Genomic DNA, 19,099 nt, shown 5'->3' with positions numbered 1-19,099 from the left:
CTATACAGCCTCCGTTTTTGCAATTTTCCAACGAGGCTGTCACCTTGAGAACAAATCCCAGCTTCATTCCTAAGGTTCCCAGTGACTTTCATCTCAATGAACCTATTGTTCTTAAGACTTTCTTCCCTGCACCTCAATCTGCAGCGGAGCGCTCCTTACACACTCTGGATGTGAAGCGCTGTCTTAAATTTTACATCCAACGCACAGCTGCCTTCAGAAAGTCTGATCAATTGTTTGTTGCATATGGCCCAGTATGCAAAGGACAACCCGTTACTAAACAGACTATCACCAGATGGATATCGTCTGCCATATCCTATTGTCATCAGCGGGCTGGCAAGCCCCTTCCTGCTCCTGCTCGAGCTCATTCCACGAGAGCTGTGTCGACTTCTGCTGCCCTCTTTGCGGGGGTACCTCTAAGACAAATCTGCAGAGCTGCTACTTGGTCCAGCAGCCATACTTTCACGAAGCATTACTGCCTGCAATCAACAGATGCCGCGGATACGGCAGTGGGTCAAGCGGTGCTGCGGGATCTTTTCCATTAAAGGTGAGCCTCTGTTGCTACCCGCCTCCAGTCATAAAGGTATTGTCATGTTTTGGTTTTTTATTGCTTATTAAGTGATAAGGTATGCCTAAACTTAATTTGTATCTTCCTTTATGACTAATGTATGTTTTACTGCTTTCTATTCTTATTCAAGCATGTGAATCTATGAAAGACACCCCTAATACTGGAGAAGAACATAAGTTACTTACCTGTAAACTGTGGTTCTCCAGTATTGGTGTCTTTCATAGATTCACATGCGACCCTCCCATCCTCCCCTCAGAGGCTCTCTTCTCCTCAAGCATTTATACTTACTTGTGCTGCGAAAATCTGAGGACTTGGGCTTCTGAGGAGAAGGTTCTAGAGGAGGCTACAGCCTGATTGGCTGGAATGTGGACCAACACATAATGACTCCTATAAGTTACTAAAGTGAATTCTCCCTTGGGCTTTTCAATGGGCCTATTCTGTTCTATGGTACTTTTTTAAGTTTACAATTTTATTGCATTATATGTATGTATATTTTATTTATAATATTTCTCATATATACATGCATATATTACTGCTATTTTATGTTCCGTGGGACTCCCACTTCGACGACGGGGAATATTCAAGCATGTGAATCTATGAAAGACACCAATACTGGAGAACCACAGTTTACAGGTAAGTAACTTATGTTCATATATATTAATCAAACACAGATTTCCGGTGAAAGCCAGTACCCGCTCACGAGTGGGTCGTTTCTAGGGTTCCGGAAGCCCAATATCTTTGTCCAACCATTCTCCCATCAGGAAAACACGTAAACGACACACCAGGAGTTGCTGTGCTTGGAAGTTTAATTGGCAGCAAAAACAAACAACGCGTTTCACCTCACGACTTGATCACGTTTGCTGTGAACTCCAAACCATAGTCCTTTTACATTGTCCGTTACTAGTCATAAAAACAGGACTATTCGTGTGCAGCCATACGTGAAAGTATAGCAGACATATTGGAACAGAGAAATACATTGTTGTATGTCAGTCTCTAATTAGAAATTACGGTTTTAAAATAAAAAAAGTGGCAACAGATTCACAATCACATACTATGTGTCATAATGTGACGCAAAATAAAATAATATAATTTCAACCACGGGCATTAATAAATGCATTAATGTCATTTGATGTAGGCTATCTGTAGTTCATAAAGCTTAGTATTGAGCCTATATATATGAGACACAATCCTGCAATTCTGCCCAAGTGGGCGTGTAATAGGATACATGATATGAGAAGTGACAGTAAAGTCCACATATATGCTAGACAGAGGTACTGAAGGAACATCTAAAACTCATTATGACATGAAAAAGTAGATACATTAGAGAGTCCAAATTGGGCCCAAGTGGGCGTAATCCGTGTACAAATGTGTGTCAGCTCGCAATTGTACTAATGACCAGATGATTGTCACGTCTCAAAGTTCCAAAATTGAGCCCAAGTGGGCACAATCCATGTATGGATGTCAACTCGTAATTGTGCTACTGACCACCTGTTTTGTCACATCTCAAAAAGTTCCCAAATATTTGCAAGGTGATCTCATATATTCAAAAGTTCTTGGCATCTTGTATCTCATGGTTGATTACTCTCATACTCTTTCAATCCAATCCTCCAAGTGGAGTTTCTTTCGTGCCACATAAACTTATTAGTTTGAACTGACATTTCTGTGCATTACGGTTCCAATGTCCAAAATCGTAGAAACAAATTCTGTGAATTAAAAACATAGGTAAATGGTTTAAAAAAGACGACTTTAAGCTAAACAGCTGGTTACTTCTAAAGTTCTTCAACAAAAATTCAGTGTACAAGCTAGATATCATTCAACTTTTCATCTCTCAAGGTGGACAGAAAGCTCCTCATGATTGTTCAAACCCTGAGGAAACGTAGTTTCGAAATCAATGATATATCTGTATTCCATTTTTCTGAGGCATGTCGTTTTATTCCCACCACGTACTCCCAGATCAACCTTATCTAGTACCACCATTCTTAGCAAATTTTCATTTTGAAAATGATGTTCAAAAAAGTGCCTGGCCACAGGGTATTGCACATTATGATTCTTAATGGCTCTAAGATGTTGTAACACTCTTTCTTTTGCTTTTAATGTGGTGCTTCCTATATACCACTTATTGCAAGGGCAAATAAGTAGGTATACACAATGCATGGTGTTGCATGTTACATTCTTTTGTATAGAGAACACTTTCCCAGTACTGGGCACAGTTACCTCTCTACAGCTAATGCTGTTGCTACATGCTTTACATGATCTGCAACACCTGAAACCTGGTGTATCCGTGGGTTTGTTCATACTGGTCACAGAATTCGGACTGAGCTCATCTCTCAGAGATGTACTCTTTCTGAATGTGACCTGAGGATTGTGGCTTATGTGTGGTTTTATATGCTGATCGGTTAACAACACGTGCCAGTGTTTCTTAAGAATCTTTCTCACTTCCATAGCCTGGCCTGAGAAAGTAGTAATGAATCTAATATTGGATTCAGTGTTGTTAACTTTGTTGGTATCCAAGAGGTCTTTCCTTTCTTTAGTGTTTACTCTCCTCACGGCCCCTTGTATGGTTTTGTTATTGTACCCACGTTCTTTGAAACGTTTGATCATTGTTTCCTGTTCGGTTTCAAACGCCTCCTTGGTACTACAATTGCGTTTGGCCCATAACAGTTCCCCGTAGGGGATACTGTCAATTAGGTTTCTGGGATGTGCACTCCTTGCATTGAGTAAACTGTTGCCTGCTGTTGTCTTCCTGTAGAGACTGGTGGTTATCATGGTCCCTTTTATCTCAACACATATGTCTAGGAACTCTATCTTAGATCTATGTATATGTTCAGTAAGTCTAAGATTCATTGCGTTGTTGTTTAGCTGGCACACAAATCTTCTCACTGATTCCTCCGTGCCGTCCCAGATCAGAAAGATGTCGTCGATATACCTAAGCCACAGGACAACCTTGGTGTTAAAGTCGGCGACCTCGTTGGACACCTGCTCCTCCCACCAACCCATGAATAGGTTGGCATAACTGGGGGCGAAGCAGGTGCCCATCGCCGTGCCCTGTGACTGTCGGTATATCAATTCATCAAAAATGAAAAAATTGTGATGTAGACAAAAGTCAATTCGCTCGAGCAACATCTTGGAGTGCTCCAGAAATGCAATAGATCTTGATTTCAAAAAGTGTTCCACTGCTTGTAGACCTAAGCTGTGTTTGATGCACGTATATAAGCTGTTCACATCTAGGGTAACCAAGATGTAAGTTGGCTCCCAGACAATGCCTTCTATACTTTTCAAAAAATGTGTAGTGTCTTTAAGATACGTGGGTAAAGCTGTTACAAAGGGTCTCAGTCAATATATTGAGAGGTCTTTTCAAGAAGTGAACCCATCGAAGATACAATGGGTCTCCCTGGTGGATTAGTGGCGTTTTTATGCACTTTAGGGAGAAGGTATAAAATGGGGATTCTGGGATGATCACATTTAAGAAATAGATATTCTTCCCAGGTAAGTAGACCCTTGTCTCTGAAATTGTGTAGTTTAGTTTCAAACAATCCTTTGGTTTGTCTGAAATCCGCGAATGAGCTTGACTCATAACAGTTTACATCTTCTAACTGTCTATGCCCCTCTGCCAGATATTTGTTTCTGTCTAGAACAACCACATTGCCACCCTTGTCCGCGTGGCGGATAACAATATTAACATCCTCCTTAAGGCTTTTGATTGCTTTGTGCTGTTCAAATGACACATTTTTCTTATTAGGCATACGGTCAAGTCTCAGTTTCTTAAGGTCTTGCAAAACACCCTTTTCAAACACTTCGACTGCCTCACACACAATCTGAGGAATGAACTTAGATTTTACTTTAAAATTACTTCCTGGATTTTCATTAGTATCAACATCATCATCACACAAGAACTCATTGCCATCAATTGTGCCCGAAGAAATGATTTCCATCAGTTCAATATCATTCAGATCCAAATTGCTTTCAAGATTGTTTCCCACCATTGGTGGGGGCTTAGGAGGATGGGTTTCAAACCACTTTTTTAATTTCAATTTTCTTGCGAAATAAAACAAGTCTATCCTCGTTTGAGCATAGTCTAGATTGTTGCAAGGGCAAAATGATGATCCTAGTGAAAGAACCTCATGTTCATGCACAGTTAAAGGTCTAGTAGATAAATTGATTACCGTCATAGTTGTGTCTTGCTGCCCCTTGTTGCCATTCCCATGGGCTGTTTTGCGGCGTTGTCTGATTTTTGCTTTCTTGTTCCTTTCGGTCTTCCCCGATTTCCTCTGCCGCGTCCTTTTTGATTTCCTTGATCCTGTTTTTGATCCGTCCGTCCCTGATTTATCACTTGGAACTGTAACAAAAAACGCTTCCTTATTTCCTCTTGATCATCCACAGCACTTTGATTTAGACCCACGGTAGTAAGGTCTTGTAGACTTCCCTCTGAAACATCACTTTCTTCTGGTTCTGTTTGTGCCACTGTCAAAGCATTTTTTGTCGTTTTTGATTTGTCATACAGATGATCATATTTTCGGTGGAAGGTTAAAGTGCGGCCCGCCTGGTAATCTTTGTAATCCCTCAGGAATTTACGTTGTTTCTTTGCTGTTATTTCTTCCTCCAGTTTGTGCATCTTTATTTCTAAATTCTTTGCATGTTCATCAAAAGCATCCTTCCCCATTATAGGAGTTATCTCCGCAATCAATGCTTCAATCTGTTCCAGTAATCTTTTCCGGTCTTTCAGCGCATATTTCACCAGAATGCGCATCATTGTCGTTGAGCATGCCACTGAATTATTTGACCACTCATCCAACATGTCAGGGTCTGGATCTTCGAAGGTGGGGACAGTAAAAATTCTCAGGCCTCGCGGCACTCTTCCTGCGTCAATATATCGCTGCAGGGATTCTGCCTCCCACCATTTCCCAAGTTCTTTTTTGTATAATTTTTCAAGTTTGGAAAGTAGAGTTTGTAATTGTACCTCCTTGCTTATATTTCCTGCTTGCGTTTTTGGATCATTGAGAGTTCCACCTTGCATGAAAAACAGCTTGTCCGCTGCCGCTTTGCGTCGAGTCCATTGCTGCCATATTGAATGTAACGCACTTGTAAGATTATAGAAACCCCTGCCGACTTCGGAGGACGCCTCCTCCTTTTAATAGTCAGTCTCTACCTTTGCTCTCAGCGACCTGTGCCATCCCGCCTTCAGTATCCACACGTACTATCCGGAACACCGTCACAGTTCCACCTCCCGCAAGAAGTGCCACGGACAATGCGAGTATCACAGGACCGCAATCCTGTTCACCAACACGCCACAGGCACACTCACGTGTAGGCAGTCCGCGGCAGACGTCCCTTCTTCCGTGCCGGATCTTTTGGCGGCTCCGAACTACCAGGACCACAATCCTTTGCACCTTACGACGTCTTTGCAATGTTGAAAATCGCCGGTTCTTCTTGCTAAATGGCAAAGCGCGGTTCTATTGTCGCTAGTTACCGCTTGTGAGAGACGTACCCTAAGGTTGACTTCGCGCAAGGGAGCGGACCAGCAAAGGTAAACAGCAAACACAGATTTCCGGTGAAAGCCAGTACCCGCTCACGAGTGGGTCGTTTCTAGGGTTCCGGAAGCCCAATATCTTTGTCCAACCATTCTCCCATCAGGAAAACAGGTAAACGACACACCAGGAGTTGCTGTGCTTGAAAGTTTAATTGGCAGCAAAAACAAACAACGCGTTTCACCTCACGGCTTGATCACGTTTGCTGTGAACAGCTGATGATCGTGATTGGGTGGAAAATAGCCTGTGGTTGATGTGGAAGTTCGCTTCCAGCAGCTCATGCTTAAAAAATAAAGTTAATCACTCGGGTGAGAAGGATTTCCAACCTCCAGTGCAGGACGTTATTAGCATGTCCTTAGTTACTTGAGAGGCAGTGCCAGGATGTGTCTACGTTGCCCTAAGGACTGGAAGTGTTAAAGGCTTTAGCCAAGTGTTTCTCTAATTAAAATTGTGCTTCTTATTACATTTTATTTTTATTTAAAAAGTGTTTTTAGGTAGGCATTTGTATTACGCATGTCAGACTATTAGTTTTCGAGGATCTTTCACGGTGACAGATAGCCATGTTTATGAATGCAGTGTTGATATTTAACATGGAGAATTGGGTTTACAAGTACATTGTCCATAATTCCGTTTGAACAATTCCTGTCATTTTAAGTTGTTGCGAAATAAGCTGTTTCTAATAATGTTGTGTGTAACCTTTGCTTTTTCTTGTCAGTTGTGACCGCTGCTCAGACCAAGAACTTGATTGATGCTGGAGTTGATGCTTTAAGAGTGGGGATGGGCAGTGGTTCGATCTGTATCACACAAGAAGGTAATTATTCTTTGTAACGCGAATTCTAGTCTGTACTCCAATTTGTTCACTGTAGTTCTTTGTACAGAGATTCTGCACATCGTGCTAGACTGAGGTAAGAACCCACTTCACTCTGGCTGTTCGGCTAGATATGTTTGCTTTACTTTTTGTTTATGACCTCATGAATGCACTAGAGTTCCGAATGATTGCTATAGTTTGTTATACAGTGCCTCTTTCTACCTCACATTCACTTGAGAATGACCAGACCTCAGATAACTTGTTGTTTTGATTTGTATAGCGCACCAATCACCCGTGAGGCTATTAGGCGTTTTGCAATGTGTGTAGTTTGTGGTCCCCCAGAAGCTTCTACGAAGAGCCAGGTCTTTAGCTTCTTGCAGAACTCAAGAAGTGAGGAGGAGGCTCTGATGTGTTGAGGGATGTGTGCCGTGATTGTATGTATACATGCAGTATTTTTAGTAAACCTAGCCCAAGGGTAGTGGAGCTCTGTATAGGGCAAAAGATAACCATGAAGTCAATAAGTAAAATAAGAGGTAGCTGGGTTGTGGATGGTGAATGCATTGTGATGTCCTGTTTTTTTAAAGAGGTGTCTTCAGCTCTTTTGCTAAATTGGAGCAACGTTCGGCTAGTCTTTTTTTTTTTTTTTTTGTAGATGTACCAGTTCTGGGTACATAAATGGAAAAGATCTGCTGCCCTGTTTTGTTTTTCTATTCTTTTTACACTTTAATCTGCAGTGTCATGGGTGTGCTGAGAACGATCAGACGGCGAGCTTGTCCGCATAAGTGCTGGTTGTTATGGCTTTGTAAATGATGTTGAAGGTTGGCAAGGGCCTCCAGTGGAGTTCCAGCAGAATGGGATTGATGTGATTCAATTTTTCATGTCCTGGAAGAGACATTCTGGCCTTTGTAGATGCTCTTTGGTTGGGGTCGTAGTAATGTGGGGTCTGGGAGGCCATGGAGTAGGGCATTTCCGCCATCCAGATGCAAGAGTATGAGATCTTGAATAGACCATCAACATGTAGTGAGTGAATAGTAATAGAATTTGAAGTTGTATTTTTAAAAGTGGAATTGACCTGTTCCACATTTTGTCTCGTTGCATTTTTAAGTCTGTGTCAAGAGTGAAGGACAAAATGGTCACGCTCAGAATGCACGGTAGCCCAGGCCACAGATATGAGCAATGTTCTCTTTTTAAAGTGAAGTAGTGTGGCTCACTTGTTAGAGGCGGCAGACCCGAGAGCAGAGGACGGCCCGGGACCAGGGTTCGATTCCCGACGCGGCAGGTTTCTGGACCAGGGTCAGTGGACTCGATAATTCTCTCGCCTCGGTGCCCACTCTGATCAGCAATCACACTCGGCAACTCTGGGCACTAGCTTGCCTCATCTTCACTAACTGCCCCACCAGACCGCCGGGGATGCCTGGTCTCACCCTGGAGATACCCATTAAGGGACCATCTCTCAGGGAAGCCAGGAAGGGTTTCGCAGCGGTCGAAGCGCGGAGGTACCCCTTCGGGAGTGATTCCTGCGCTATATAAGCACACAATTAATTAATGTTCTTAACTCTGGTAACTGTTACAAGTGAATACTATATCTAACCACAGATTTCTCACCTTCGAATACCCCCTAGGTGTCGACTTAAACTGAGCATATTTCTTAAGCACCTCTAGGTGGCACCGTGCAGCTCTGCATAAGCTCCTTACCTCCTGGAAGTGGCAGATATAAGTGCCAGACGCGGAATGGTCTTGGGCCATGGTCAGCGGACTCGATAATTCTCGCCTTGTGTCTACTCCAACCATGTGTCCCACTCAGCAACTCTGGGCAATAGCTTGCTTAATCTCTACTAACTGCCCAACAGCGCCGGGGATGCTTGTCTTCACCTTGGAGATACCCAGGAGGGACCAACTCACAGGGAAAGCCAGGATGGGTTCCCCAGCGGTATACAGCGCCGGGACGCCCCTTTGCTGGGGCAGCTGTGCGCTTTACAAGTATGCGACATTTTAACATTCATTTCGAACCCCTGAACTGACTGCAGCTTCTTAAGTCCCTTTTCCTTGCTCTCATAGCGTGAACGATTGTTGGTACCAGTACGCTGCTCTCTAAATTTGGACCATTTTAGATATTTAAAAAGAGATCATTCCAAAGAACTGGGAGGTAGGAGGGAGTGGTGAGCAATCTGTGGTTAAATAGAGTATTCACTCGAGGAGCTTTACTGAAGGTAAGTAACTTGTTCTGATGGATACTTGTACCAGCACCTTTCCCACCTTAGAATATAGATCGAAGCAGAACCTCCCCAGGTGACGGTTCTGTGGAGTGGACTCAGACCAAAATGCCCTCCTGCATCAAGCTGGCGAAGTCTTTCCTTTCAGACATTGCCGTCAGCATATGCACTGTTAGCCATATCGTCGCCCAGCAGATGTCACGGACAAGTATGCAATGAATGAGCCAAGGCGGTGGTGTAGGTCTTAGCCCTGATGGAACTGGCTCTGAGTACTTCCAGAGGCTGCTTCTTGGCCAATGTGTTTTATTCTGTGTATTATCCAGTATTATGGGTGTCTTTCATAGATTCACATGCCTGAATCATTCCCCGTTGTCGAGACGGGAGTCTCCGGTACATAGAAAAGTAATGTCCTATAGACATACATAGAGAATAGTAGGCCTAAAGGCCTCACCATAGTAACATATCCATGTCCTTTTGTAAAAAGGACCAAACTCTAGAGAAGAGCCAATCAGCTATCACCTCCCTCTAGAACCTTCCTGGCAGGAGCCTCAGTCCCTCAGATTTTCTCCCGCACGTTGTGCTAAGGGAGTCTCCTCTGAGCTCTGCTCAGATTCTGTGTTTTTTTCACTTCATTAAATGACTTTGTTGTCAAGGATTCTTTTCTATGGATTATCTTCAAATACATTCTTTAAAGAAGGTCTGGTAAGGAAGAGGTTGCTCTGCTCTGATCCTCACACCGACTGCATTTACTGTCTATACCGCAGGCCAAAGACTGAAAGTCTGTCGCACTTTCTCAAGTAAGTTTTTGAGACACTAAGACCAGAAAGGAGGTTTTTTATTTTCTCCAGTGACCGAGATGAGGCGTTGTCCTCAACGTCTAGGAGACCTCAAAAGAGAAGAGAATCTCCTCACTCATTCCTCAGGGGAACGTCCTGAGAAGGCCCTCAAAAAGACCACTCATGGGTCTTCTGGGCTCAGTCCTTCAAAATCTCCTCACTCTGTGGAAAAGGAGAGTAAAGGACTTGCTTTTGGAGAAAAATCATGTAAAAAAGACGACTTCTGAGCAGTCAAAATCACCTCCTCTGGTCATAGGACCCTTCAGAAAGGCGTCTTCTATACCGTCTGAGGTAAAGACTAAGAAGCCAACCCAGTCTACGATGGCCTCGTCTACGATGGCCTCGTCTACGATGGCCTCGTCTACGATGGCTCGTCTACGATGGCCTCGTCTACGATGGCTCGTCTACGATGGCCTCGTCTACGATGGCCTCGTCTACGATGGCCTCGTCTACGATGGCCTCGTCTACGACGGCTCGTCTACGATGGCTCGTCTACGATGGCTCGTCGACGACTGCGTCGACGACGAGAGCGTCTATGACTGCTCGTCTAAGACTGCCTCATCTACGATGGCTTGTTTACGATGGCCTCATCTACGATGGCCTCATCTACGATGGCCTCATCTACGATGGCCTCATCTACGATGGCCTCATCTACGATGGCTTGTCTACGATGGCTTGTCTACGACGGCTTGTCTACGATGGCTCGTCTATGACTGCTCGTCTACGGCGTCGACTATGCCCTAGTCTATGATGGCCTCGTCTATGATGGCCTCGTCTATGATGGCCTCGTCTATGATGGCCTCGTCTATGATGGCCTCGTCTATGATGGCCTCGTCTATGATGGCCTCGTCTACGACGGCTTCGTCTACGATGGATCGTCTATGGCGGCGTCTACGACGGTTATCTGACTGCTCGTCTACGACGGCATAGTCTATGACTGCGATCTCGTCGACGAGGGAAATTCCGACAATTCTGTAATCTCTTATAAGGTGGTAGAGAAGGCTGCTCAACGTTTTAAGATCTCAATGGCCTCTCAAGAACAGGACTGCTTCTTGTATGACTTCAAAGAACCTCTCAAGAAGGCATTAAGGTAATTACCGATTATCGATTACCTATAGTCAGAAGGGGTATAGGGCGCCAGATACAGCACCGGCGTGTTTAACAAGATATTCTAAGCTGAACTCCGTAGTGACATAGGCGACCCACAAGAACTCCAGGAATCCTTCGGCCCCTTTGTCGCTTCCTCCTGATAAGGGGGGAAAAGAGTGGACAACATTGGGAACAGGTTTTCCTCAATGTCTGCAATGACGGTAAAGGCCGCGAACGCCCTAGCGCTCTTGGGACGCTATCATAGACAATTGTGGGCACACATAGCCCCATACCTCTCGGAATTGCCAGATTCATCCAAAGAGGATTCTGCTAGATGATGAAGCATCGGCGTCAAACTATAGACTGCGCGATGGATATCGCTATGACAAGGTTCCGCCAGTTGGCTGGAGCAGCAGCCTTGCGGCTCCAAGGATGGCTCTTTCCGTCCTGAGGTGCAAACAAAGATTTTGGACATGCCATATGATAGCCAGTTGCTATTTGGCACAAACAATTAACGAAGCAGACACTGCAAGAGCTTTGGGCACTCTTCAGTATAAGAACCAGTCCTTTAGTGGAAATGGAGGAAGAGGGCGGTCTTCCTACAGAGGAAATTATCAATACAAGTCTTCCGGCTCTTCAGGCCAGAGTAGACCGCAATACCAACAGCGCCAACAACAGCAAAACAAGACTTCCTCTTTTGGGAAGTCTTCCTTTCAAGGTAAAGGACAGCGAAAATGTAGGGCTGCTTCTACGAGAGATCTCGATTATGCTGTAGAAAGGAGCAATAGAGAGAGTACCTCCACCTCAGAAGGGAAAAAGGTTTTATTCCCCCTTCTTTTTGATCCAGAAACAAGACAAGAAGTGGAGACCAATCTTGGACTTCGGGCCCTCAACAAATTCCTAAAGAAGCAGTCGTTTTGCATGGTAATCCAGGAGGTCTTGCAACTACTGGAAGAGCAGGATTTTTATAGCGTCCCTAGTCCTACAGGACGCTTACTTCCATATTCCATTTCACAGGAATCATAAAAAGTACTTGCGATTTGCAGTAGTGGGCAGACACTTGCAGTTTCACGTTCTGCCTTTCGGGCTCAAGTCTGCACCGCGCATCTTCACGAAATGTCGTTCCCCAGTGGCGGCATATTTCAGACAGTGCCATCACCAAGTCTTTCCGTATCTGAATGGCTGGCTCGTCAAGGCTCCATCCTTAGACGCGTCCAGGTCTCCCAATGCCTGTTTAAAGCTTTGCGATTGCTTGGGTCTCACCCTCAATCAGGAAAAATCTGTCCTACAACCTTGTCAGTGCATCAGTTTCCTAGGTGCAACCCTGGACACACGGTCAGCAAAAGCTTTCCCATCCAGAGAGAGGATGAACAAGCTCCTTGCACTAGCTGCTATAGTAGCCTGAAGAAAATCTTGACAGTCCGCCTCTTCAAATCCCTCCTGGGGATGATGTCATTGTGTATTCCTCCTGATTCCTCACTGTCGACTAAGAATGAGACCTCTACAGGAGGCGCTCTCGAAGCAGTGGGTCCAATGCACAGGGTCATTCGACGACCACATAAAAGTGACTCCTCAGATGGTCGGAGCCCTGCAATGGTGGTCGTCATCTCAAAACCTGTCTCAAGGCTTGCCATTCCTGCTTCCGGCTGTCCCTCATGTTGTCACAACAGGCGCCTCCTTGAAAGGCTGTGGAGTTTTTCTGCAAGAGCTACAGATAAGCGGAAAGTGGTCTCCTATGGAGAAGAAACTACATATCCATCTGCTCGAACTGCGGGCGGTCTTCCTGGCCCTTCAAGCTTTCCTGCCAAGAATAAAACATTCCCTGGTGCTCATCCGGACAGACAACACCACGACTAAGCACTACCTCAACAAAGAGGGAAGGCCACGCTCGCTGACACTCTCGCGAGTTGCAAAAAATTCTGGAATTGGCTCATACTCCACAATATAACCCTAAGGGCGGAATATGTCCCAGGCACGGACAATGTGCTCACCGACGCGTTGAGCATGCAGAAAACATCGTCACACGAGAGGGAGCTAGATCAACAAATTATCGACCAGATCTTCTCCAGACAGGGCACGCCGCTAATCGATCTATTTGCGACGAGAATAAACGCCAAATGCCCACACTTCGCAGGTTGGCATCCCAAGTCAGGGACTCTAGGGAATGCATCTTCCATTGCATGGCTCAACGTCTTTGCGTACGCCTTTCCGCCATTCCCGATGCTTCCCAGAGTCCTCAGGAAAATCTAGGTGGAGCCTTGTACTCTAATTTTAATAGCCCCAACTTGGCCGAGGCAACATTGGTTCACAGAGCTCCTCAGTCTATCCCTGGAGCCGCCGGTCCACCTGCGACATTATCTATCTCTGCTTACAATGAACAACAATCAAGTTCAACATCCGGATCTGAAGTCTCTCAGGTTAGCCGCCTGGCTCCTGAGTTCAGAGAGTTCTACAATCTGAATATTCCACAAGACTGTAGACATTCTTGCCAGAGCAAGGGCGGATAGCACGACCAAAACGTATTCCCTGAAATGAGAGCGCTTTTGTGTTTGGTGTGCAGATCACGGAATTCGGTCTTTCTCCACATCACTGGAGCAACTTTTACCTTATCTATTACATCTGGCACAGTCGGGCCTAGCCCACTCCTCCATTAAAGTACACTTATCAGCAATATCTCGTTATAAAAGAACTTCAACGAGTCCATCGCTTTGGTCAAGCGGGTTGATTAAGCAATTTCTAAAACAATTATACAGATCTTTCCCGCCAGTAAGGATGTTGCCACCTCCTGGCATCTCAGTGTGGTTCTTTGCCAGCTCATGAAACATCCGTACGAACCAGTACACAGAGCTGACCTAAAGTATGTCTCGTGGAAAACAGCACTCCTCCTGGCGCTCACATCTGCAAGGAGGGTCAGTGAGCTACAGGCGTTTTTCAATCCAGGATCCTTTTCTACAGTTTAAAAACGACAGCGTTATCCTGAGAACCAATCCTAGGTTTATCTCAAAAGTCCAGTCGGACTTCCACCTAAATGAACCTGTGGTTCTGCGTTCCTTCTTTCCAAACCCAAGCACGGCAGCTGAAAGATCGCTGTTTTCTTTGGATCTCAAGCGATGCTTGAAGTTTTACATTGACAAAACGAAAACATTCAGGAAACCTAACCAGCTATTCGTAGCTTACAGCAGACCTAGGAAAGGTCTACCGCTTGCCAAGAAGAGCATCTCCAGATGGATTTCTACAGCCATTGCTTTCTGTCATGACCAAGCTGGACAGCCATTGCATTCCAAAGTGAGAGCGCACTCCACGAGAGCTATGTCCACTTCTATGGCTCTCTTTGCAGGGGTGCCAGTCATTGACATTTGCGGGGCGGCAACATGGAAGTCGCCGCATACCTTCACTAGGCCCTACTGCCTGGATACGGAGCTGATGCATGATGAAGCAGTGGGACAAACAGTGTTACGCCATCTATTTCAGTAAGGTGAGCCTTCCTCCGTCCCTCCATCCTACTCTGGTATGCACATTTCTTTAGTAATACTATGGATGTCTAATGATGGTTCATGCTCGCATGGTGTCTTACCTAAGGACTTGTATATGCTGTTCCATCAGAAATGTGCACTCTGCATTGCTTGCTACTCTGATTCAGGCATGTGAATCTATGAAAGACACCCATAATACTGGATAAGAAATGCGTTACTTACCTGTAACTGCAGTTATCCAGTATTGGTGTCTTTCATAGATTCACATGCAACCCTCCCGCCTTCCCTGGAAGGACTCACCTAACTCTCTGGGTTACGCCTACTTAGCTTAGTGCGTACGAAAATCTGAGGGACTGAGGCTCCTGCCAGGAAGGTTCTAGAGGGAGGTGATAGCTGATTGGCTATTCTCTAGAGTTTGGTCCTTTTTACAAAAGAACATGGATATGTTACTAAGGTGAGGCCTTTAGGCCTACTTTTCTCTATGTATGTCTATAGGACATTACTTTTCTATGTACCGGAGACTCCCGTCTCGACAACGGGGAATGATTCAGGCATGTGAATCTATGAAAGACACCAATACTGGATAACTGCAGTTACAGGTAAGTAACGCATTTCTTGCGTGCCAAGAGAATGTCACTTCATCATGGGGATTCTCTTATCAGAGTATCTGCATCATTGGGGTTTGTCATTGTGATGTCTTCTTATTGTAAATGAATGGTTTGGGGAAAATTCTAAAGAAGGTAGTTGGACTGAGCTGTGAGTCGGCCGGTGGTCTGTTCTTTTTATCTTTCTAATAAATGTATTAACACAATCTCAAGCCTGCGGGTTGTACTGGACGAAGAGAAGCGTAACACTGGTGACAAGGGTTCCTTTGGCTGCATTTGGAAGCCACCAGTTCCAGAGCCCACAGAAATAAATGGCCACCAATGGAACTTAGCACTGCACACGTTGTCTAAATGGGCCTTCTTACCTCATCTGGTGATATCTCTGCATATCAATTTCACTTTCTCTGGTTTACCTTTTGGTTTTGCTAGGTACCAGTGTACTATTCCACCTTCACGCGGTTTCAACAATAACAGGTGGTAGCGACTGTGGACACACCATACTAGCGGCCATTTCATACTCTACAGTAACAGGTTGCACAGCAACGACTGTGCATACTCACAGCCATTTACAGCATCTAGTGAACATGGGAATACTGCTTATTCCACGTGCAGTAGGTGCTGTCCTCTTGAAGCATGTTCAAGCATCACATGGGACATGGGCACGCACAACGTTTCACCCAGCTTGAGTTCAGTTATGACATAAAGCTAAGTGTATGTGTGCAACGTGATGGCAATCGTTTTGGATTGGGAAAAATGTGCTGATCCGAAAGAAACACGTTCATTATAGATTCCCTACCTTAGAATTCCCCCAGGCATCAGACTGGATCGGAAAGTTTTTTCATCAGCAGTACCTCTGCGCGGTTGAAGGTGGTGTCGGTCGGCTCAGTCCATCGTGGTCGCTGGGATGACATCGCAGCAGCTACTTAGACGCCGCCCCTGCGCGCTGACGTCAGTTCTTTCTTTTTCCGCGCCAGCAGATCCAGGAAGAGCGCTACCTCTGTCATTTTTTGACTAAGTGTTTCTTTACTTTTGTCGCCTTATTCTTGTTTTGAGTCTCCGACTCCGAACGGTGCACGAGGGATGCCCGGTTTCAAGGCCTGCGGTTCCTATAACCGACTGATGTCTGTGACGGATCCGCACCGTGTGCGCCTCTTTGCCTGGAGCCTGAACATGACCCCAAGTCGTGCTCCGACTGTCGGTCGAAGGCGCTGAAGGCTGTGCGGTAGCGGTCCCGAAAGCTGCTTGAACGCCGACCGTCTGCTCCGCGCTGTTCGAGGTCCCAGTTGAGAGAGAGAGGTCGAGGGACCGGTCCCGGTGCCACCACCAGTCCTGTTTGAAATCTTCGAAGGCTTCGCACTCAGGGTCGAAGAATAAGAAGTCGTCGAAGAAGCATCGTTGCTCTTAGACGGCCGATCCAGTGAGGCACGCTGGTGTTGCCACTCTTGCGGCTCCGCCTGCTGAGCCCGAAGGGTTGACTCCGAGCTTCCCTCCCTTTCCGGGACCCCTAGCGAACCCCACCCAGCTTCGTACGTTCTACGAGGCGTTGCAGGCCATCTTTGGGCAGAACCGGCCCCGCTGGCGCACCTTCGGGCCCTGCGGACTCGGTTGGGGGGGCCTAGGTCTTCGCTGGCATCGGCGCCGGTTGACCTCGTTACACCTCCACTGGCGCCGCTTCCTACAGCACCACTACCGCGTTCTGAGCCGGTCAGCTCCCTGGCCGGCATCGACCCCGGCCTCCATCCCAACGTGAACACTGAGCCGGACCCGGCGCTGGGTGGGGTTTATGCCCCTGTTCACTCCTGGGGTCTCTATTCTACAAAAGTGGCACCCAGAGGAGGAGGACTGGGAGGGTCATGGATTGGCATTACTGACCTTAAAATGGAAGTCCTACAGAAGATGCTGAAATTCCACCTTCTAGAAATGCACACTCAGGCCAGTGTGGTGCCAGCATGGAAATGAAGTAGAAGAAATTTGAAATGGAGCTGCTGAAATCAGTGGAGCTAGAGAAATATTGCAACCCTAGGACCTCTCAGGATCATTCTCTGAAGAGGGTTCAGAACCCTCAGTGACCTCGAAGCAACAACAGCTTGGTGACTTAGAAGGGTAGGATTTAATCGACCAGATGAGCCAAAGCGTAACCTCTTGCAGTTAAAGGATGTATTTTGTTCCCGCGCCACCTGTCTTGTTTGGGGCAAGTATCTGAAGGCACCTCTATGAATGGCAAGAAGTAGCAGATCAACTCATTGAGCACTAAAACACTACTTCTCTTTGTTCAGGACTCTCACAGTTAGTTCAAATGGACAACATGACGAAAATGTAGCATGAGCCCCAGAATCCTATTTTCAAGCACAAGTTATGTGAAAGTGACTTATGTCCAGGCACCTACTAATCACTATGGTGTATCTCTGGTGTTGACAATAAGGAAGACTCCTATGGCAAAACATTTCAAGAAAACCCCAAGTGAGTGCTAAACATTGATGCGCTGAACCAGATCTGACGGAGGCCTTCAACAGATAGACTTGTTTGCGGATGTATAAGACCGCAAATGCCCATACCTAACCTTCAGTGCCATAGCCAAGATGGACTATTGATCTAGTCTGTTGCAAAATTTACACACTAGACTTGTGTATACTGGAATCTTCTTTATGGATTTCCTTTTCAAGTTGTAGGTCCAAATTTTGCACACCAATCTTCCTTCACTGAACTGGGAAGCCTGGTTCCTAATCTGTAAAATGTGTTAAAAAAATCTGCCACAATGCTATTTGGATGTTCTGAAAGACCATGCAGGACCTTCTTTGGTTTCCAAATGAGGAAAAGTTTGCATTTGTTGCATGTAATATCTCCACACCTTGAAACACCAGGAAACAATACTTCATGTTTACTCTACTTAGCTAGAAAATGGCTGTTTTTCATGGATTAAACAGCAGCTTGCAGCTATTAGTGTGCAAAAAATTTTTCTATGTCCCTATGGTTAAGAACATCCTTGAGGGAATTGTATGTATTCCTGCCAATCAAGAGGCCCCCCCTTGAGAATTAAACAGTCCCTTGGAGGCTTGTTTTCCCTTTGAGCCTATCTACAGTGCGTTTTAACTTCTTACCTTGATTTCTTTTTGTTGCCATCATGTAAACTCGTACTGTTAGTGAGATGCCACCTTTATGTTCTCATGAACTGTATTTGGCGTTCACATGCACAGAAGGATCATGAGGCCACATCCATTACTTTTCTTCCCAAAGTAGTAGTGGACTCAGTTATTGAATCTGTCTTCTTCAAAGTGCTTCCATAACCATTCCTGTCCAGTGGTAAAATTGCATCATACAATGTATGCCAGTGTCAAGGTACTATTTTGTTTCCAGGGTTTGCCACCACAATAAAAGAAAATATGTAATGAGTAGGGTGGTTACCCACTCCAAACTTTGTGAAGGAATTTTAGTAAAAAATATTTGAACATTACTTTTTTGTAGCCATTTATAGTCCAGATAACCAGGATGAGTCTGCAAAGACTGAGGTAGCGAAATGTGAGAGGCCATGTGAGGTTTGCTTGTGAGCGCAATACACAAACTGATACTTATCACAGTACCTCCATTGAATACACTGTAAGTGGGAAGACTACATAACCTGCAGTACTGCCACTTTGGAATAAATATGTGCATTACAACGATCACTGCAAAAAAGCAACATATTTTGTGAACACTGGAAGAACTTTTTGGGTTTATGCAGCAGAATAAATACAGCTAAACTAAGATTAAAAAAATTGAAAACACTAAGAAAAGACCATTTAAAATCACACAAAAAAATTAACTCTAAACTGGCCAGCCTAAACATGTTATTAACTTCGGGGCAGTTCAAATGTATTTAGCAGTAATAAAACTATCCATTTTGAGATGGCTAGTTTTTTCCTCTTTGCAGAATACCAAAAAGTTACCACCAAAGTCGAAGTCCTAAAACTACAAAATCTGAGGGGTGTAAGTACTACAAGAAAACCTTG

The 19,099-nt window shown here is 45.1% G+C and overlaps 1 protein-coding gene across 2 annotated transcripts in view; it reads left to right on the top strand.

Moving 5' to 3' along the window:
- The window catches only part of IMPDH2 (inosine monophosphate dehydrogenase 2), a 357,233-nt gene that overhangs the window by 201,589 nt on the left and 136,545 nt on the right, over window positions 1–19,099 (top strand). For both annotated transcript variants that reach the window (XM_086939329.1, XM_086939328.1), the window contains exon 9: window positions 6,805–6,900. In XM_086939329.1, the coding sequence (XP_086795455.1) occupies window positions 6,805–6,900 (96 nt within the window). The remainder of the gene's footprint in view (window positions 1–6,804; window positions 6,901–19,099) is intronic.

The sequence above is a fragment of the Lissotriton vulgaris genome, chromosome 9 (assembly GCF_964263255.1).
Source record: "Lissotriton vulgaris chromosome 9, aLisVul1.2, whole genome shotgun sequence".
NCBI classification, from domain to species: domain Eukaryota; kingdom Metazoa; phylum Chordata; class Amphibia; order Caudata; family Salamandridae; genus Lissotriton; species Lissotriton vulgaris.
This window is presented reverse-complemented; position numbering and strand designations above follow the sequence as displayed.